This window comes from Pinus tabuliformis, chromosome X (assembly GCF_031772625.1).
Source record: "Pinus tabuliformis cultivar Carrire ecotype Pingquan chromosome X, CPIR1, whole genome shotgun sequence".
Taxonomy (NCBI): domain Eukaryota; kingdom Viridiplantae; phylum Streptophyta; class Pinopsida; order Pinales; family Pinaceae; genus Pinus; species Pinus tabuliformis.
The window spans coordinates 1,234,967,342-1,234,990,178 of record NC_142308.1 but is presented as its reverse complement, the minus strand read 5'-3'; the positions used below and the strand labels follow the sequence as shown (position 1 = coordinate 1,234,990,178).

General features: G+C 39.2%; 1 protein-coding gene across 3 annotated transcripts in view; it reads right to left on the bottom strand.

The window, feature by feature from the left end:
• Window positions 1–22,568, bottom strand: part of LOC149144410 (protein Iojap, chloroplastic-like) — a 116,906-nt gene extending 94,338 nt beyond the window's left edge. For 2 of the 3 annotated variants that reach the window (XR_016264754.1, XM_089449357.1), the window contains exon 1: window positions 22,182–22,567. Coding sequence is in view for 2 of the 3 variants with exons in the window: in XM_089449357.1 (XP_089305483.1) it covers window positions 22,182–22,397 (216 nt within the window). In the remaining variant the exon portion in view is untranslated. Of the gene's footprint in view, window positions 1–22,181 lie in introns of all 3 variants that reach the window. The other variant, XM_089449358.1, reaches the window with a different exon arrangement.
• Window positions 22,569–22,837: the final 269 nt, after the last annotated feature.

Below are 22,837 nucleotides of genomic sequence, written 5' to 3'. Positions count from 1 at the left end.
TGGAGATGGCGATTGCATCAAATTCCTCTCAAGAGGACCAAAATCGACCTAAAGATTATCGAATTTGGACAAGGGAAAGTGTACTTACGAAGAAAAGCCTACATATGCATATTTGGACAAGTCAACCCTAATGGTAAATTGGTCACCCTTGGAAGCCTATAAATACAAGTGACCTTAAGCTCATTTGGACATCACCAAGCATCTTGTTTTTCTCTTCTTCATTGATTGGTTTGCACAAGTCTGAGGCTGGAACGACAAAAGAAGTTTGCAAAGGTCTGAGATTACAAGGTCTGAAGTTCGCATTTGTTTCTAGGGCTTTAGGTTATAGTCGTTGGCTCGTCACAAGACAAATTCAGTTGCAATCATTGGCTTGTAGGCTCAAGGGAGTGACTGTAAGCCTTCAATCGCTCGCACAAATCCTCCTCCCTACCACTAGAAATTTTCACTAAGATTTGACTGTTGATCGAAGATTTGACCCAGTAACTAATGCAAGATACTTGTGCAAATAGTTAATCAAACAACTCGATAATGAAATAACAATCTTCAATCGAAACCAATCAGAGTATTAAAACATATTCAGTAACATACCATAGATCATATAGGGGGGAGGTAATCTACATCATTTTATATCTTAAGGAGAGACCGGAGTGAGCGAGGATGGCGAGGGTTATGCCCTGCAGCACGATCTTCGTCGCAGGTTGTCAGTATGTCCGGCGTCATGTTGGTAAGTCGGGGTTATCTGCCACGGACTTCTCACTCCTACATGCGGCCATGGTTGAGATTATCAGCTTGAATGGTGATGGCCATGCATCCCGATTTATAAGAAATCCCCTAGTTGTTGTAACATTTTCCAATCGGTCAAATCTGGAGCTCTTTTCTCCCATGCGAGGATTATTACATCGATCTGGTTTTTTCTTTGTTGATACAAGTTTCCATGGCTACAATGCAGCGGATCGGTGCTCCTTTCTTACAGATATGATCGGATGGCATATTTCTTTGGGTTAGTCAAATCTACTGATTTTTCTTACGGATCTAGGAGTTGGGGCCACGCAACAGCACTCTTGTATCAAAAGAATTTTCCAGATCTTTTTTGTAGTATTTGTGATTGATGCCAGAGGTCAAGGTTGGTGTTATTTTCGTTGCAATCCTGGTTTGAAGCATATTGGTAGATGGGATCTATAGTTTAAGGTTGCGCGCAGTCCCCTTTCTTGGCTTCAAATCGCAGCTTCATGTGGATCCAGTCCTCCAATTGTAGATCTACATCTTCCCATTGTGGATTTGTTTGTAGAGGAGTGGTTCATACGGGAGCAAAAATTCCAAGAAAAAGGTTGTCGAGATCAGATCTGTGCCCCTCGTCTTCAGATCTGCTACTTTGGCCTAGATTTGGAGGAAAACCATGTAGAAAGGATTCCTCAAATACCAAATCTAAATCCATTAATTATAGATATGTATAAGTCCTTACGGATCCCTTCACCAATTATGCATTGGAAAATGGCATCAAAAGTGAAGAATTGCCCTAATGGTCGGAACCCAGATCTACCTGTGGAAGATTTTATCCATATTTTTGTTAAATCCCTGGATGGGAAATCAACTCCTATGAAAGTATGGGTTGGAGATCAGATCCAAACTCTCAAGTGGAAGATACAAATTTGATGGGTATTCCTACAATCCTCCAAAGTCTAATTTATGCAATCAAATCAATACAAGAGGACAACAAGCTGCAGGATTATGGAATTGAACGAGATTCGACTATTATCCTTAATATGAGATTACTTGGAGGATGTCTTGGATCTAGCTCCAAAGGTCCAGTTTCTTTCAAAGATGTGGTTAAAGGAAGATCTGATCCACACAAAAAATCAAATCTCCCCCCAAATATCCCTGATCCCTATATTGTGGAACAAATGAACCAGGTGCCAGCATTGACAATAAATATGCCAGAGATCAATGAGTTGTACTCCGAGTTCCATTCAAAAGCAGTAATATGCAGATTTAATGGTTTCTGGCCCAAGTCGGAGGGTTTACATCAATGGATATATTCCTCTTGGACTGAAAATTGTGACATTCACCTATGCTCTAGGGGATTTTTTATTGTGAAATTTGATACAACAAAAGATATGGATTTCGTTTTAAAAGAGGGACCATGGTTCTAGGGCAGTGCAAGTCTTTTTATGATTCCATGGTTTTCGAGTTTTGATGCAAATACCATGGTGGTTTCCAAAATGCCAATGTGGGTTAAATTACATAATCTTCCTTTACATTTCTGGCATCACAAAGTGCTAGAAGGAATCGACAACTCTTTGGGGAAATTCCTAAAGGTGGACGTGGATAGACTTACAAATGGAATATTCACCTTTTCCAGGATTTGTGTAGAGGTAGACCTTAGTAAAGGTTTACCTAATCATATTATTCTAATTCATAATAATGTGCAGTGGTCCCAAACTCTAGACTTTGAAAATACAACATTTAGATGCCAAATTTGTCTTCAAATTAGACATCTTCAAAATTCGTGTCCTCAGGCAAAGAAAGACCCCAAAAGAAAAAAGAGACAAGCCCCAAAGCCAAAGGGATGGTAATTCACAAGTACACAGGTAAACGAGGAAGAGGAAGAAGAACCCCAGAATTCTACAGAGAATGTTGAAAATAACTCCCAGGAAATCATAGAGAAAAGCAGGGTTGAGCAAGTAGATTCATTGATTTCGGCCAAAGTACGAACATCTCTAGTGTAAAAAATCTTGTAGATTCACAAGCTAATGTAATTTGCTAAAGCAAGAGATAAGAATCTACTTCTACTCTTTACAACGGAAGCCCATAAACATCGAGCAAACAATAATCAATAGTGGAAGAGAATCAAAGGCACATAACACAATAAATATCCAGGGAAAGCTCCAGCTGAAAACCCCACTATCTGTTTTGTATTAATCCGGAAAATCGAGATGAAATTACAATGCTTTTTCTCTCTAGAACAATCCCAGCACTCAGAAAAGTCAATCTCCAACACATAAGCAAGCTCAAGGCCAAAGCTTAGCCTCTTCACAAGCTCTCCAAGTCTCTATTCCAATGTGCAATTCCTATGAAGGATAGCTTGTATTTAAAGGGAAAATAAAGCCTCTAAAAATAGCACAATCCCTCAAAGATCAGTTCCTGAATGCATGCACTATCAGTGCAACTCGGAAAATTCTAAGACAAATAGTACACTGTCCCTGCACTCTAGTCTCAACTGGGTCTTTCTCAGAATCGAAATACATGAGTTTATGATGAGTAAATATTCAGTTAACTAGAGTAGCACTAGTGGAGTTCATTAGTGTCACCACTGACTGTTAACTCACTATTAGTTATCTCAATCAGTTTGAGAACTAATTTAACTGAACTAACTCATGAAACTGAGTCTTCTATTTTACAACTCACATTGGACTCCTACAAAGTAGGGAGAACATATGCATGACTTCCAAAAGACTTCCAACTCGAATTTCCTACATTAAGTAAGTTTAATAAACTTAATTTAACTATTTTAAGTTGCTATGAGAATAGAATTCGAATTTAATTCACAGTTTAATTCAAGGACAAATTAAACTAGAATTTCTTGTTGCCATTTCTCAACATCTAGTTCACCAGCAGCAGAATGTGAAGATTTCTCGGGAAAAAGAAGCAAGTGGCACAAAAAGATTCCATGGATTAGAGAGTTCAAACTCTAATAAAGAAACAACTGTAAATGTAGAAGATCATCAAATGGATATTGTATCCTCCACTCCCAACTCTGAGGTTGGTGGAAAGTGGAGAAAAAGAAGGGCAGGAAAGAATAGAGTAGTGTTATTTATTTTATGAGATTTCTATCTTGGGTACCAGGTAAGGTTGGACTACTTGAATGCTTTTTTAGCATACTTTTTGATATGCCTTTCGGCATCTACACCATGTAATTTTCATTATCTTAATGGGAATTATGATTTTTCCTTGGGGAAAAAAGCATACCATAAACATTGAAAGAGAGACACCATCAATTGATCCCAAAGACTTGCTTTATTATCTCAAAAAAAATCCAGTACAGAGTTACAGTAGCCCAAGGCTTAAAGAGTTTCTGATGATACAATGAGGAGCTCATAGCTTCCTTATATAGAAAAAATGAGAGCACAAGGCCCCTCCAAGTGGAAGAACGGTTAGTTTGACTTGATCCATGGCTTAATCCTTGTCAAAATAATTTGATCCCTTGATAATTGGTGCACAGATCTCCAAAAAAAACTGACCTCCTTGATTGTTGAGCTTGATTGACCAATCTTTGACTTCTGGGTCATTTTGTACCATTAGAGAATCTTCAAAAAATAAAATTCTCGAAATTCTCTCATTAAAAATAACCACTTTGACCCAAAATTTGATTTCCTTGAGAAAATATTTCCTTTTGGCCCAACGAATTTTTGAGTGGGACTTTACGCCTTGAAAATGAGTTCTTTCTTATTTTTGACTTGATTCCATCTTTGAAAAAGGACTTCATTAATTTTTATAATTTTTCCACTTAGAATTTAATTTTCTCTCATCTTTTGACTAATTTTTAGCTAATTAATTTTTCTTTTTGTTTTTGCCAAAAAATAAATTAAATGATTCTAGAGGGGATTAGACATATTTTCCACCTCAATGTAGGTCTAAAAAAATATTTAGGTGATAACGTCTAATTATGATTAATCAACCACCTAAAATATTCCTAGACAACACCTCTTACATCAAAATATTATACAGACATCCCATACAGAAGGGGAATTTTACAATTAAAACATGACCTCTAGACTCAACCAAATTTAGCAACACTTGACAAATGATCTAGTATGATAATTTACATAGACTCGATAACACTAGGACTCACCTAAGACCTTACCATCGAGCCCCACTCTAGCTTTGGGGTATGTGTGGGAGAAAAACTCTGCCAATTATAAGGGTTCGAAAACACGAATAATTGGTGGAGGATAAAAAACTCCCTAGAGTGAAACTCTTTGCTAAGAATCAAAGGCTTACCTAGATGTTTTTACATGGTTTCATAGTCATACTAGAATCATTTTTACAATAATGGCCGATAGGGCTGCAGAATTTGGGATTACAATGAAAATTTGGAAGCTGCATGATGATGATGACTTTGAAAATATTTATCTGCTGACATGTACTCTGCATCTTAGGGAAGTTGACACGTGTCAACAGAGCCTTAGCACTACATCCTCTTGCTTCACAACAAAAGCCACCTCCTCTACAAGACAATCCAATGTGTAAGTAACTCAAGCCAACAAGCAAGTATTTAATGCATCAACTCGTCTAATGTTATGTCCTTCTCTAGGGTTTTCTTGCATTGCACAAACCATAGTTTCCTCTTGCATCCCACAAAAGCAAACACTCCAAGAATACGTATCTCTATGTCTCCTCTAGCATTTACATCACAAACCCTAGGTCTTGAGCCCTACAAGACTCATCCAAGACAATTATAAAGATAGAATCATGACTACATCAATAGTGAGTAACAACAAAGGCTCTCTCCTCTTTCCTCCCTTTAAATAGAATAGGTGAGGAAGGCCGACATAAAATATGGACTAGGTCCACACAACCTTGGACCTAAGTCAGCAAGGCAACCCTACATGGAGTGCTCCATAATACAAAGATGACAAGTGGCAATATTAGGGTTTTAGGCAACCTACAAGTGGTTCAACTTCCAAGGATGATGCCCCTTGGTCCCAATGTCCTTCCTCCAACATGGTGTACTATCCAGTAAGTTGTTAGCCCAATACTCCCTCTTACATGTTGGTTTGTTCTTCAACTATCCTCATGCAAGGTGCTCCTCTAGATATGTGCCACATGCCCTCTTGTGTTCAATGCTCCTCAACATGTGTGACAAGGTAATTACTTTCACCAATGCCTCTCCTTACCATGTGTCAGAGGCCACAACTGACCTCCATGATGTATGGTTCTCAACAAAAGCACCCTCAACTCAAGTATCCAACCTCGAAAGAGTATGTCACATGGTCCCATGCCCTTAGGGCTATGTTCCCTCCAAGTGCCCAGCACTCTCTAAGCAACCTACTCCACCATTATGTGCACCTAATGAATTAGACACAATGTTCCACCGAGTTTTCGGGACAGGAAATGCGGGAGCGGAGATATGCACAAGGGGGGTGTATATAAGCAATCCCAAAATTTAGGGAAATTTCGGGGAAATGGGGGGGCGTCAGAGTCATAAAAATTATAAAATTATTAAAAATTTAATATATAAAAATATATAAAATAAAATCCCAACAATATGTTAATAACTAAATTAGTAAATAGTAAATCTTAATAATTATGAAATGTACATCTAAATATAATCATCGTTTTGTATTAGAATATTATGAATCAGAATTATCATTTGACATTCTTGCAATCATCAATGTAAAACTGTAAACCTAAAGTAAATTACTAAATTGAATCCATCATTTGACATTATGCAATGTTCCATCTAAATTCATCATTTGACAATGGGCATTAATATTATGCAAGGTACATGTAAATTAAATTAATCATTTGACAATTGAAATTACACAATCCATGTCAAAAGTAAATTCATCATATGGCAATGACATTATGCTAAGGTCTAAAAATAGCCATAGAATACTAAACTAAAAGTAAACATAGAAAGCAATGAAAATACTAGTAAATTTCTCAAAAAGAACTAAATAATAAATCATAACACCAATCCGATGGCTCCAAGTCACAAAATGAAAATTGCAGCTCCAATCCAACAGCTCCAAGTCACGAAATGAAAATTGTAGCTCCAAATGTCTAAGGCCCCCGATCGATGGTAAATCCGAATGATAGCAAATTGCAAATGGAGAATGTCAAGGGGCAACAATAGGAAAATCTTGGGCGACAATGTAAAATCATAGGGTTAATGAGAAATGTGAATGATTATGTTTTAAAGTTTTAATGTCTCCTTTAGATTTTATTTTCATTTTTTTAATTATACTAAAATTTGTAACTTTTGTAATTTTTTATGTTTTTAATTGTTATTAGCAAAAAAAAATTGGGGGACGCGGGGGAGCGCTTTTCATCACTAGAAAAAAGTCCCCCTAGAGTTTCCCCAAAAAGGGGGACGTGGGGAAACATTTCCCCAGGAGCGTGGGAGAGTGAGGAAGCGCGTCCCACACCCTGGGGGGCGCGTCCCCGTGGAACACTGATTAGACATCACGCCACATAGAATAACAACCTCCAAAGTGTGTTATGTTAGCACTTTATTTGAATTTTTTTTGTAGCATCAGGAGGTATTCCTGCATGCCTAAGTCGGATTAGAAGAATTATGAAAAATTAAATTAAAATTTTGATTTTTAAATGACAAGTCGACCCAGAAAATTCAAGTCAGCCGGAGAGGGAGAAGGGGCATGTCCCTTGGGTTATTTCACCCCATTTGACTAGTATAACTAGATGATGTGACATCTCATTTTTCTCCACCAAGCAAGTGTGAATTTCTTCTCTCTTCATCATTTTCTGATCTCTCTTGGACAACCACATGTGTGGAGAGAGCAGGGCAAGTTTCACTGATTTGACTGAGAGCTGAGTTTACCTTTTATTTGACAAAGTTTGACCGCGCATGTAAGGGTTGAGTGCAGGGGTTGACCACAGGTTTACCAATGTTGATTTTGACTTTTTAACTGTAGTTGACTAATGATGTCTTGCTGGAGATTGACCAAGTTTCACTAGTATTTTTGACTTGGATATTGGCACAAATTTCTAGACAAATTGGATTTGTAAACCTTGATGAAGAATAATTTCTCCTAAGAAAAATTGTTGGCTTTTCTCCCAAGGTTGGGTTTCCCAAGATAAACTTTGTTGTTTCTATTGTGAATGGTTGTCTTTCTATGATCTTTACTGTTTCCGCTGCATTTACTGTTGATATTTTCAGAAGTGTAATTATTCAAAGATAGTAGTGGAATAAACACTAGTTGGAAATCATTAGGAAGTAATTATCAATCAGAAAACTGTATTCTACTATTCATCTTGTAGAAAATTCAACACTCTATCCAAGCTCAATCATCCACTCAAACTAAGACATCCATATGTGTTAATTTTAGCTATGTTCTATGCTTAGAGCAATTTATTTCAATTTTCATAGTTAGCTCAATATCTTTTCCAGATTAGCAATCACATCAGTGTTAAAGTAAACTGTAGATAGAACATAAACATAAATTGCAGAAGACAAGCCAAGACAAGAGGACACAAGATGTGGCACTAGCCAGGGTCAAACCCCAATGTGGGGAAACCCTTGATCAATTCTTCTTATATGTTCTTCAATAGTTCAATAGAGAGAGAGATAGTACATTTACAACAGAAATCAACACTTTGACTTATCTAGATAAGAGCATAGATCATCTCTAAGAAGATGATACATGAGATTAGTTGAAGACATGCTACTTCAACTGATTCTCCAAGGTGACTCCTTCACCTATCGTTGTGCTACATTTCGTCATCATGCTGCACCTCACCGCGCTACACAATGCTGCACCCATCATCACTATGCTGCATCTCATCACACTTCATTAATCATGACTGTACCCATCACTGTATTGCATTATGTGCCATTGCTGCACCATGTTGCCATACTGACCTATGTGTTGGCTGCATCTTGCTTGCTTGTTGTCCCTAGCTTGCTTGCTTGTTGTCCCTAGCTTGCTTGTTGTCCCTAGCATGCTTGTTGTTGCATGCTAGTTGTCTCTTGCATGCTAGCTGTAACATTGCATGCTTGGTGTATTTGCTGCTAAATCCATACAATTGTCCCAATGTTAGTTAGTTGTCCCTTGCATGCTGCTAACCTTTGGAGACAAATGCTCTAGCTATTCCGGCAGTTTCGACAGTTCCGGCTTTTCCCAACAGTTCCGGCAATTCCCATTGTTCTGGCAATTTCGGTTGTTCCCAACAGTTTCGGCAGTTCTGGCAGTTCCGACAATTCCGGTTGTTCCCGGTAGTTCGGCTGTTCCCGGCGGTCCCGGCAATTCCCGCTATTCCCGGCAATTCCAGCAGTTTCCGGCAATTCCGGCAATTTCGGAAGTTTCGGCTTTTCCCGGTAATTCTGGCTATTCCCAGCAATTCTGGCAGTTCCCGACAATTCCGGCCGTTCCCGACAGTTCCGGCTGTTCCCGACAGTTCTGGCAGTTCCGGCTTTTCCCGGCAGTTCCAACTTCTGCCCTCTAGATTAGGGCAGCATTATCCCTTAGGATATCTCCTCCTACTAAAACCCAAAGACAAGTAGAGAGGAAGAGGTCACAAGTGTGTTGAAATGACTTGAAGGCCACCTCTATTTATACTAAAACGTTGAGCACAAGTGGGGTTTATTTGGTTGCTGGCCTACCTTGACGAATTGTACCATAACACAAAAAAAATCATATCTCCATGAATACTTATCGGAATCGAATGATCTTTAGATCAATCCTACACCTCTCAATGAGAGGGATCCAAGAAAAATATCAGCTTCCATTAATAAGATGACCCACATGGAGTTTGGCCCTAGTTGCCAATTTTAACACTCCCTCTCAACGAAGAAGAAATCCATCTGTTGATCAATATGTCTGACTGTACTATCTTTGCCACCAGTGCCCTGCACTGCACTACTCTACTGAGCTCTGCTTTGCTCTGCTGAACTATGAAGAAGAAGAAAATTGATCGAGAATGTCTCATACCATTCTCTACTGACCTAAAGTCAGTTTCATCTTAAGAGAGTGTGTCACATCACTCTTACTGGCCCGAAGTCAATTTTATTGATCCCAAATCAATATCACAAGACAGTGTCTCAAACCACTCATACTGATCCCAGATCAATGGAGGTCATCCTAGCATAGGGAGTACGATAGATACATCAATGCGTCCATTGATAGTACTACTATGGTCCCTAACCCCATTTCCCTGCTCATTGATCAGATGAGAGGTACTTCCCATGAGTCCCAGACTACATGGGTAGGATGCCTCGACAGGAGAACTAATCATCCTATTCACAAGAGAACAAATCATCCTGCCCCAAAGCCGCCATGGGATAACTAATCATCCCGACCCACAGGAGAACTAATCGTCCTATTTCACAGTTGCCACGGGAGAACTAATCATCCCAGCTCACGGGAGAACTAATCATCATGTTCCACAGTTGCCACGGGAGAACTAATCATCCTGTTCCGCAGTTGCCACGGGAGAACTAATCATCCTGGCCCACAGGAGAACTAATCATCCCGACCCACAGGAGAACTAATCATCCTATTCCACAGTTGCCACGGGAAAACTAATCATCCCAGCCCACAGGAGAACTAATCATCCTGTTCCACAGTCGCCACGGGGTATCACAGGGGAAGGTTGAACCTGTCATCTTGTACATAGCGCACCACCAGGGGAGGGTGAGTTGCATTGTTGTTGTAGGTTGCTCCAGTAAGTACCCCAAGCCCCCCAGAGCTCCCAGAGCTCAATGCATGCAACATGCAGGACCCTTATAAGAAGGTCTCTCAACGACTCCAAGTCATACGGGAAAGTCACAAATTTGACCTTTCCCCGGGGCTTTGACAAAATGTATGCGACCTGTACATCAGTCTCAATGCGATGGAGCCTCCTCGCTCATCGACTTACCATATCCCAGATAAGACAGTATCTGATGTCTCTGCTGGAGCAATCATCGAATACGGGATTCCTCAATGATCGAATCCCCCCTCTGGTTGTCACAAAGAATCACAATGGTATTCATCATGTGTACAAACAGCTCACTTAAGAGCTTCTGCAAACATGCAACTTCACACAAGATCATACTCGTAGCTATGTATTTGGTCTCGACGGTGCTTATAGCAACCAACTTCTGCTTCTTGCTCATCCATGATATCGAAGCATAATCCAAAGAGAACCATCACTGAGAAATGCTTTAGTGATCCTCCACACTGCATGCCCAGTCAGCATTCGAATAATCATGCAATTTCATATTTCTGACAGTGTATCTCAATCCATGAGAGATTGTGCCCCGAAGATATCTCAGAAGATTCTTGGCACCAATCTAGTGAGGCTCAACCAAATATAAGCTCACCATGCTAACTGCAAAACATATGTCTGGACGGAAGTTCACCAAGAACATCAATGCAAATGAGTTTATGGAACTCATAGGCATTTCCCAAATATGGTCCGGCATCATCACCATATAACTTCTGAAAGTTAAGATCCTCAAGGTAGTCACATGCTTGCAGTTTATCATTCCACATCCGAAATCCAACTCGCTCTTACTTCTGCAAATGAGAGGGTCTGCATCTGTCAGAAATAGGTCGTCCTCATAAGGTGCCGGTATGAGAGGTCTATCATCCACAACCTTCGGGTAATGGTTTGGATCGGTTTCACTCCTAGTGAATCTCAGCTTCATCAGACAGCTATCAATCCTCTCATACTACGCCCGGGGTGTTTTGCTTCAAGCCATAGAGGGCTTTCTTCCACTTGTATACATGAGATTCCTGATCATGAATCTCAAACTCCTCGGGTTGTTCCAAACCTGTGGACCTGCTACATGAGGGGAATGGTCCCCTTATAAGATTTTCCTTCAGTACATCTCAGACATGTACCTTCATGCTCTTCTTGAATTCAGGCATCCCTATCACCATCTGACTCACATTGGGTAGGGCCCCAAAGGTAGACCTCTGATGTTATAGATGCGATATGTCAATTGACATGATCCACAATGGACCATCCTACAACTTGATACAAATTGCCAATCCTGAACCCATGAGAAAAAGCATTTTTGAAAATTTTATTTTTTAACACGTACCTTTCCATCGATGAATGCCACCCTGAAACCTTTGACTTCCATTTCCGAGATGGACACCGAGTTCTTCTTGCGATTAGGTACATAAAAGAGATTCTTGTAAATGAATAGAGTTACCCTCATACAATTGAGGGGTAACATTCCCTACACCCTTTCCGAGATAGGTGGCATCGACTCCAAGTATAATCCCACGGTTGTTTCCGTCTCTACCAAATTCGAGAGATGAACCTTCTATTTGATGAGGTGCCTTGAAGCACTATGATCAATAAGCCAAATTCTCAAAAAATCTGAAGGAGAAGGCCAATACAAGATAACGCTTCTTTATCTTATCAAAAACAACATTTGATTCTTCATACTTGGGGTTCCTTGCTTTCTTTGAAGAGCCGACCATTTCCTTAATGACCTGCATTACCTGTCATTCCTTTGATCATTGAAGATGTCCCTGGAATGATTGCTATCTTCATCAAGAGATGTCTCTGCCATTCGAACACTCCTTCGCATAATGGCCGAACTTATTGCAACCAAGGCATCTGCCTTTCCTTCCACCCTTAGATCCGGACTTCCCATTGAAGTGATCTTTAGGTAGGCCATTAGAAACTTCTACTGCGCCATTCTGATAATATTCTCTGATTCGACTTCACCCTTGGTGAATTTGAAAAGGTATGAGGAATCCATTGATCTTTTTTTTTTCCCAACTGTCTTTGGTGATTGCTCTTTCACTCTTGCTTGGGCTTTGTCTTCACCTCAGCTCTGATACCATGTTAATTTTAGGTATGTTCTATGCTTAGAGCAATTTATTTCAATTTTCACAGTTAGCTCAATATCTTTTTCAGATTAGCAATCACATCAGCATTAAAGTAAACTGCAGATAGAACATAAACATAAATCGCAGAAGACAAGCCAAGACAAGAGGACACAAGATGTGGCGCTAGCCAGGGACAAACCCCAATGTGGGGAAACCCTTGATCAATTCTTCTTATATGTTCTTCAATAGTTCAACACAGAGAGAGAGAGATAATACGTTTACAACAGAAGTCAACACTTTGACTTATCTAGATAAGAGCATAGATCATCTCTAAGAAGATGATACATGAGATCAATTGAAGACATGCTACTTCAACTGATTCTCCAAGGTGACTCCTTCACCTATCGTTGTGCTGCATTTCGTCATCATGCTGCACCTCACCATGCTGCACCATGCTGCACCCATCATCACTATGTTGCATCTCATCACGCTTCATTAATCATGATTGTACCCATCACTGTATTGCATTATGTGCCATTGCTGCACCATGTTGCCATACTGACCTATGTGTTGGCTGCATCTTGCTTGCTTGTTGTCCCTAGCTTGCTTGCTTGTTGTCCCTAGCTTGCTTGTTGTCCCTAGCATGCTTGTTGTTGCATGCTAGTTGTCCCTTGCATGCTAGCGATAACATTGCATGCTTGGTGTATTTGCTGCTAAGTACCATACAGCTATCCCAATGTTAGTTAGTTGTCCCTTGCATGCTGCTCTCCTTCTGAGACAGATGCTCTCGCTGTTCCGGCAATTCCAGCTGTTCTCGGCAGTTCCAGCTTTTCCCGGCAGTTCCCGACAATTCCGGCAATTCTAGCTATTCCCGGCAGTTCCGACTGTTCCCAGCAGTTCCCGGCAGTTCCGGAAATTCCGACTATTCCCAGCAGTTTCGGCAATTCTGGCTGTTCCCGACAGTCCTAGCAGTTCCAGCTGTTCCGGTTGTTCCCGACAATTCCAGCAGTTTCCGGCAGTTCCGGCAATTCCGACAGTTCCGGCTTTTCCCGACAGTTTTGGTAATTCTGGCAATTCCCGATAGTTCCGACTGTTCCCGGCAGTTTCTACAGTTCCTGGCAGTTCCAGCAATTCCGACTGGTCCCGACTGTTCCGGCTGTTCCCGACAATTCCAGCTTTTCCCGGCAGTTCCGGCTTCTGCCCTCTAGATTAGGGCAGCATTATCCCTTAGGATATCTCCTCCTACTAAAACCCAAAGACAAGTAGAGAGGAAAAGATCCCAAGTGTGTTGAAATGACTTGAAGGCCACCTCTATTTATACTAAAACGTCGAACACAAGTGGGGTTTATTTGGTTGTTGGCCTACCTTGACGAGTTGTCCCATAACACAAATAAATTCATATCTCCATGAATACTTATCGGAATCGGATGATCTTTAGATCAATCCTACACCTCTCGATGAGAGGGATCCAAGAAAAATATTAGCTTCCATTAATAAGATGACCCACATGGAGTTTGGCCCTAGTTGCCAATTTTAATAATATGTCTATCAAGCATCACTAAGGGACGACGAGACCTAACACTCTCCTAGCTAGGTCAAAACACTTCTGGAGTAACCTCAAAAGCTAAAAATAAGGGTCAACCATAGTCACTGTGATGTATAACAAAGTGTTTAACTCAAAGATCAACTAGAAAGACTTTGCGATCTAGACAAAGTCAACAACCATTCCCTAACCAACTCGTAACTTTCAACTAGACATAGATTGAACCAAGACAAATTTTTAAGATCCTCAACATGTCGATTCAACATAATTTGTGGAAAAATAAATTATTGATTTGGTGGAAAAGAAAAATGATTATTGGATAACAAACTACCTAGAAAATTTACAATATTTAATCAAGGTTCTAAGTTGAAAGAACGGAACCATTTGAACACTTTGTCCAAGTATCCTCCTACAAGTATCCTCCTAAAGATGTTATGGCCAATGTACCTGATAGATAAAAATGGACCAATTGAAGAATATCGGTAGTTTGACTTTCACTTGAAGGGAATGGTCCCCTTGTATGTTTTCCAGTTGCACAACCCTGATAAACTCCTTCATGATCTATGTTGAATTCGGGCATACCTGTGACCATCTTCCTTACATCAGGTAAGGCTTTGTAATGAAGGTGAGCAAATCTTCGGTGCCATAATTTGGATTGAAGAGAAGTATCGCAAATCATAGCTCCCAAAGGACTTCCTCCAACCTGATAGAGACCTTCAACCCTAAATCCAAGTGTAAATGCATTTTCGAGTTCCTTTGTCAAACGCATACCTTCCCATCAACGAATGTCACCTTGAAACCTTTATCTTCCATCGCAAAAATAGATACCAAGTTCTTTTTCAAATCAAGTACATACAATACTTCTTGTAGATAATGGGTTTGACCTAGATTTAAGTAAAGAGAGACAGTCCCTATCCCTTTCACGGGGTAGGTGGCATTGTCTCCAAGTATGATCTCCAAATTTGTCTTTTTTTCCAATGAAATTTGAGAAGGCCTCCTTGTACCTAGTGAAGTGCCTTGAGGCACCTTTATCAATCAACCAATGATCCAATGTATCTGAAGGAGAGGTAGTGGTGAGGGCAGAAATAAAATATAATTCTTTTTGCTTATCTACAACATTAGTTTCCTCATACCTGGAGTTTCTCGATCTTTTGGGAGGACGATCGTTTCCATATCGAGCAACGAAAGCATTCCTCTTTCCTTTGTTGTTGAACTTGTTGTTCCTTTGATTGCCACTGCCTTTGTAGTTGTTGTGGTTGTTGTTGTCATCATCCCTTGGAGTATCCTTCTTGTGAGGACACTCTCTAGCATAGTGGCCAAACTTGTTGCAATTGAAGCATCTTCCTTTTCTTCCTTCTTTGAATCCCGGCTTAAATCCTTGACCTTGTCTTCTTGGACCAGCATTGTTCTTCCTTTTAGCATGAGCAGAGAAAGCGGTAGGATTATTTCCATTTGAGGGCTTATCTCTTTCCATCATCCTTATTTCTTCTTGAGTGCATCTAGCCAATAATTCATCAAAACCCGGAATCCTATCATTGTTGAGGATGGTGGTGTTAAACACATCCCATTCTCTTGTAAGACCTCCAAGTGCAATAAGAGTGAGCTCCCTGTCACCAACAACTTCTCCAATAGATAGGAGATCATTCTTGATTTCGGTAATCCTCATGAAGTAGGATTGAATGGACTCTCCTCTCTCCATCTTGATGTCTTTCAACTTGTTCTTGAGAAAGAGGACTTGATTTGCATTGTTTACTTTGAACATCCCAACTAGCTTGTCATACATCTCCTTAGATGTTTCCAAATCAAAAATATAGGCAACCAAAGGCTTGTGAATGGAATCTACAATAATTTTCTTAGCTTTGACCTCACCTTTCTTGTACTTTGTTTTTGCAGCAGTGGGTGCATTTGAAGGAGGCTCCACCACTCTTCCTTTGACATAGTCCATAGCATCATTCTCTTCCAAAGTCAAATCCAGAGACATCTTCCATGCATGATAGTCGGATTTGTCCTTAAGCTTGTCCTCGGATTTGAAGTATGATGTAGTCGTCATTGAGGCTAGCTCCAAATTCTTGTCCAACAGCTTCCCTTAGTGATTGCTTTTCTCACTCTTGCTTGGGCTTTGTCTTCACCTGGGCTCTGATACCATGTTAATTTTAGATAACAATGGTATGTTTTATGCTTAGCACAATTTACTTCAATGTTCCTTTAGCAACCCAATAACAATTTCCAATTATTTCCAATAGCAATCACATTAACCATTAATCACATTGATAGTAAATGCAGATAGAACATAAAACAAATGCAGAAAACAAGCCAAGACAAAAGGACACCAAATTTGGCGAATGCCAGGGAAAAACCCCAATGTGAGGAAAACTCTTTGATCAAATCTTCTTATTATTATTCAATAGTTCAGCAGAGAGAGTACAAAAGTCAAATAGACTAGCCCAATACAAAGTCAAATCAGCCCTGTCAAATTCTGTAGTCAAACTTCAGCCCTAACCAGAAAGTCAACTTTAGTCAAAACAATAGTAAAACACCTCCTTTGAAGCTCGGTCAAAGGCAGTCAAATTCGACCTCCAGCAGTGGTCAAAGTCAACCCAAAACAATCACAAAAGCTCTAGTCAACCTGCAGTCAGCTCTGCGGTCAAACAGGCCTATAGTCAACGCAGGTCAAACAGCTCCAAAATCCTCGATTTTTGTGCCAGTCAATGCGGCCTAAAGAAACCGAAATTTTGCCCTCAAAACCACAGTCAAAACAGGTCAAAATCTCCTTGGTCAACGCTGGTCCTGAAGTCTGAAATTCAGCTTGTAATTTTCTACCCAGAAAATCGTCCTCCTTGCCACACGTGTGAGAGAGAGAGAGGTTGCCCAAGCTGTACGAACCAATCTGATGAAGAGAGAGAGAAGAATGTGAGTGATGGATGTCCAAATGAGGTGTGAGGTCTCTTTTATTTATACACTTCGTTGTGGGTGAAAAGACACATCCATTAGGCTTCTTGAGCCTACATTAAGTTGATACCGACCTAAACAATTTGCACATGTGCACATGAGTGGTCATAAATTCAAAATCACACTTATGCTTGTCCGAATGAGATTATTTTTATATAAATCTTGGACCTCTCGAAAAGAGGAATCCAATGCAATCATCATCTCCATCAAATGAGTTGTCCCAAGGTGGAATCTGGCCCTAGTTGCCAATTTTAACAAGAACACAACAAACTAATACACTTATCTTCATTTAAAATCTTGATGTCAACTAATAATAGTTGATTTACCATAGTATTGAAGGCATTTAGATGCTCTATCACCAAGTCTCCATCCTTCATCCTCAAGTTATACAGTTTTTTCCTTAGGAAAAAATTGTTCGCCAAGCACTTAGATTAATACAAAGTCCCTAACTTATTCCACAATGTCTTCATTGTAGCTTCTCTTGAAACATTAAGTAATATTGAATCTGAGAGACACAATCATATTGTGGTATTTACATTTCAATCCAACTTGGTCTACTCTTTTGTCCACATCCCTATTGATGTAGTACTTTTACACTTCATCTCCTCTAATAACAAGGATGAGACTGTATCATCAAAACCTAAAGTAGTTGCATTACAACCTATGGCAACAACCAAACTATCTCACAAGTCTGGTAAAGAACACAACAAACCGATACACTTATCTTCATCTAAAATCTTAATGTCAACAAATAGTAGTTGACTTACCATAGTATTGAAGGTGTTTAGATGCTCTTCCACCAAGTCTCCATCCTTCATCCTCATGTTATATAATCTTTTCCATAGTATCAATTTGTTCACCAAAGACTTAGACTAATACAAAGTCCCTAACTTGTTCCATAATGCCTTCGTTGTAGCTTCTTCTAAAACGTTTAGTAATATTGAATATGAGAGACACAATCATAGTGTGCTCTCTGCCATTCAATCCAACTTGTTCGAGTCTTCTATCTAGATCCTTGTTGATGTGGTACTTTTCCATCTCATCTCCTCTAATAAAAAGAATAAGACTATATCATCAAAACTTAAAGCAGTTATATTGCTACCTATGGCAACAACTAAATTATCTCACGAGTCTAGTAAAGAACACAACAAACTAATTCACTTATCTTCATCTAAAATATTAATATCAACAAATAATCATTGACTTACCATAGTATTGAAGGCATTTAGATACTTTGTCACCGAGTCTCCATCCTTCATCCTCAGGTTATACAACTTTTTCAATAGGAACAATTTGTTCACTAGGGACTGAGGCTAATACAAAGTCCCTAACTTGTTCCAGAATGCCTTCATTGTAGCTTCTTTTCAAACATTCAGGAATATTGAATATGAGAGACACAATCATATTGTGCTCTTTGTATTTCGATCCAACTTGGCCCAGTCTTTCGTCCACATCCCTATTGATGTAGTACTTTTCCATCTCATCTCCTCTTATAACAAGGATGAGACTATATCGTTGAAACTTAAAGTATTTGCATTACTACCTATGGCAACAAACAAGTTATCTCACGAGTCTAGTAAAGAACACAACAAACTAATACACTTATCTTCATCTAAAGTCTTAATATCAACATATAATATCTAACTCACCATAGTATTGAAGGCGTTTAGATGCTCTGTCACCGAGTCTCCATCCTTCATCCTTAGGTTATACGACATTTTCCTAAGGAACAATTTGTTCACCAAGGACTTAAATTGATACAAAGTCCCTAACTTGTTCCACAATGTCTTTGTTGTAGCTTCTCCTGAAACATTCAATAATATTGAATCTAAGAGACACAATCATATTGTGCTCTTTGCCTTTCGATCCAACTTGGTCCAGTCTCTTATCCACATCCCAGTTAATGTAGTACTAGGATCCATAGCAATCCACTGATCTTTGTCCACCAATAGGTCTTCCATTTGGAGCTTCCACGGCTCAAAATTCTACTCATTGAATCTCTTTATCTCTAACTTTGAATTACTCGCCATTTTCTTTCACTACAAGAATCAATTTCGCAAATCTTCCACTATAACAAGGTTTACCACAAGCTCGAATAAAACCCAGTTGCCACAAAAGCGTCCCATTGAAGCCAAAATTGCTTTGATAAGAAATGTAAACTTTGACCTTGTACAATTAATTGTTGCAAGTAGATTCTTAATAAAATAGAAAAGATGCAATGGCAAACACACACATTAACACAAAGATTTTACCCTAGAAACCTAAACGGCATCCATAAACCACCAATCCATTTACCTTGGATTAAAATACAATCATAATTCCTTAACCAAAACTACAAAACCATGGCCTAGACCACCATGTGCTAAAAATGGACACAAAAAACTATGTACCAAAAAACCATCAAAAATGGAAACAAAAAAACCATGTGTGTGGAAGTAATCATGTAAAGAATATAACACATACCCAACATATTCTAAGGAAGCCCCCCTAGAGTGGGAGGAAAGTCAGCCTAAAGTGTGAAGACTCAAGAGGGTTGTTGAAATGACAATGGCCTCCTTTTAATTTTTCTAAATCCTTGCTTTGAGTTTTAGGACTTTATCTCATGAAATAAGGCCTTGAGAGGTAACATAACCAACATTCAATCATGTGAACTCTTTTATCCTAACCCCACAGATTTGCTGGCGAAAGTTATAGTGCTTCTATGGAAGGGCCTTATGCATAGTTATAAGGTTCCAAACCTTAAGTTCCAAAACAAAATAAACAATACAACAATCCAATCGTCAACCTATGATACAACACTCATGCATTTCCTTGAAAACACATCACCACACATAGGCATACCCTTGTACACACAAAATTTATAACTCTAACATAAAGCACAATTAGCAACAATTGTTACAATACCAATTACATAGAGAGAAAACAAAAGATTGCAGATAACCTGAAATTGTAACAGGATTTCTAACATGTCCAAATGGTGATCTTGGAAACTGAGCCAATGCAGTTGTCACAGACTTGCAAGTCATTCCAGTTAGTTCAACGAGGCTTGAAATTTTATCTGATCATAGATTTTCCCAGAATACTCCTCTAAATTCTTAGAAATCTAATGTTAAGCTAGCTAATGTAGCAGCCACAATATGATGGTCTGCATAGTTCCATGGGAATTGTCTTCAAACCTCGGTACCACTATTATGACCATTGGATTTGGGTATGTGATTCAAGACCAGAAAATGTAACTGTAACAAATAACCACCATCACATAAGATGATAAGACGCACTCCAAGAGAATGATTATAAACACCATATCTGGGGTATGCAATTAAAGACCAAAAAATGTGGCTACAGCAGATAATCCCATCAATTAAGAAGCACACCAAGAAAACAACTCTAGACAGCATATTTTAAAACTAAACGTGAAGGAATACCACAACCAAATGCTGTATTAATCATATATGATGGGAAAAGAGTTGAACAATAAATGCAGACACCCAATAGTGTATTTGCTGCAGGCATCTCCTGCAGGAGACTTATAAAACATAAACCTAGATCAATCTAGATTCTAAAGTGAATGCATGATATTTATAACGTGCATACCCCGACTATTGGAACCAAACCCGCTTCAAAACAGTGTTACCAAAATTCCGATAAAATCCCCCAATCTTGAGTTTTTCAATCAGACGAGTTTTTCAACCAGACTATTTTTTGAATTTTCAACCCGCCTTTTTTAATTTTGCAGAGTTTTTCCCGATTTTACCCATTTTCTCCCAACTTTTACGATATTTTCAATTTCGGACCCTTGCCAATTTATTCCCAAATCCGACTTTTGTAACATTGCTTCAGAACACCGAGCTACCATATCACTCCTGTGACAAGTTTGAAGCACAAAGCTACAGGAAGATTTAGGGCATTGATCTATATAAAACTTAAATGTACATATGCTAATTATACTTTCTATATAAAACTAACGTGCATACACTACTTATTCTTTTTACAAGAACAAGAAGAAGGAGCATGCTACTCCGAGGACTCAGGCGGACCACTGAGCAGGAGCAGAAATACCAAGTGTCAAATCTCGGTCTTGCAGCAGTAAGTGCTCCAATCCCTACCGCCACAATACAGCCCAGACAACACATCCATTACTTAAGACTGGGAGACTGGATCATACCAGGGGGTAATAGTTCTACTTTGGCCATCCTCCTTCAAAAGACTCACTGCATACACCAAATCATGAACAAAATAACACACTATCACAATTCAAGAAACAGCAATCTCCAACTCCTCACCCACGCATTATGTGTTCAAACCTTCCTATCTAGCCTTCTTCAGTCCCATAAACCGACCCAATCCTGACTTATGTGCACTGTGAGAAAGAAATCATATAAATGTCCACTGAAGCCCAGATTAGGTCAATGGGACTCGAAAATGCAGCAAATAAAAATGGAAATGCTTAGGGCAGCTTCTTCCTAAAGCCGGAAGATAAAATCAGATAAAAAGCATTATAAGACTAAAAGAATGAAGGTAGACCTATAAGGGACAAAGCCTCTGCAGAAAAGAACAAGAGTTACATTAACGTGTCCGAGTTAGAGGATGATCCTGTAGATCCCTCTAACGCTGTGAAGTCGCCAATTAATAATGTCATCAGAGTAGTGGCCCGCACTAAGTGGAATCAGCTGGGCAATCGTAGGCGTCAACCAAGATTTACTCTCAGGTGTTCTCTTAACATTCAAGTTGATGAACTCCCAGTAGAGGGGTGAAATTGCGTGCACTTAGAATTACATATTTAACATTGTGAAACACCTCCGTAGAGAATTGTAAGAGGGTCGACTTTGTTCTAGCACCCAAAACTAAGAGAAGATACGATGTATGATACAATATAGTAAAAATAATCCCATATAGATTAACTTTCAGGTAATTGTTATGCTCATTGGTGTGGCTTAAAAGAAGGGTTGTTACACAGTACGATTGTGACTGATACTACACATGATATAAGTCTTGGCTACATAAACATGAACCCTTGTTCAAACAACAAGGAACAGTAGGCCCAGTGACTGGTCAGTGAAAGAACTAGTATTAAACGATAAAGTTTCATAAGCTGCATTCAAAACATGTAAACCAAAATGAAAAGAAAGCCCAATTATACCATTTGAAGTGTATTATATAATAGAATCTGCTCTTACATTGATTGGACCTGGAACAGCTTGTATTTTCGCAGAAATTGGAGCTGGCAGTCGAAAAGTTCTGAATATGTCATGATTAATCACTCCAATACCATGCGGTTGCTTCCCTCCAAATGTTTTGCTTCTGCTTGAAAACCCAGATAGAAGTCCACTTGTCCCTGAGCTATTTTGTATGGAAGGAATTCTCAGATTCTGATGTGCACTGAGTATATACATGTTGGTCAACAAAGAATGCAAAATGTTCTATGCTTCACAGAAAGTTGCAGCAGAAGGGCGGCAATCATTGAGGGCGAGGTAGAAAACCCATGTTTTCAAAAGGGCCTCAACCGCTCCATTTTCTTTCTTCCATTCAGATTGTGTAGACAGGAGAAATGGGAGTGCCATTTTCTATCATCAGACCTCTTGATAAGGATACGAGAGGCGTTCAACAGGTGGCGTTCACTAGTTGGTTGGGACGTTTATTTTATTTTAAAAAATGCAATATTTTTTTTTTATATCTTGGGGTACTTTTGCCGGGAGCACCTTTTACACTTGTATTTTTGTTAGTAGCATTTTTACCATTAAGAAAATATATTTCGATTTTTATATGGAAATGAAATGAAATGATATTTTAATGTTTACTAGACTAAAAATAGTTTATGGGATTATCAGGTTTT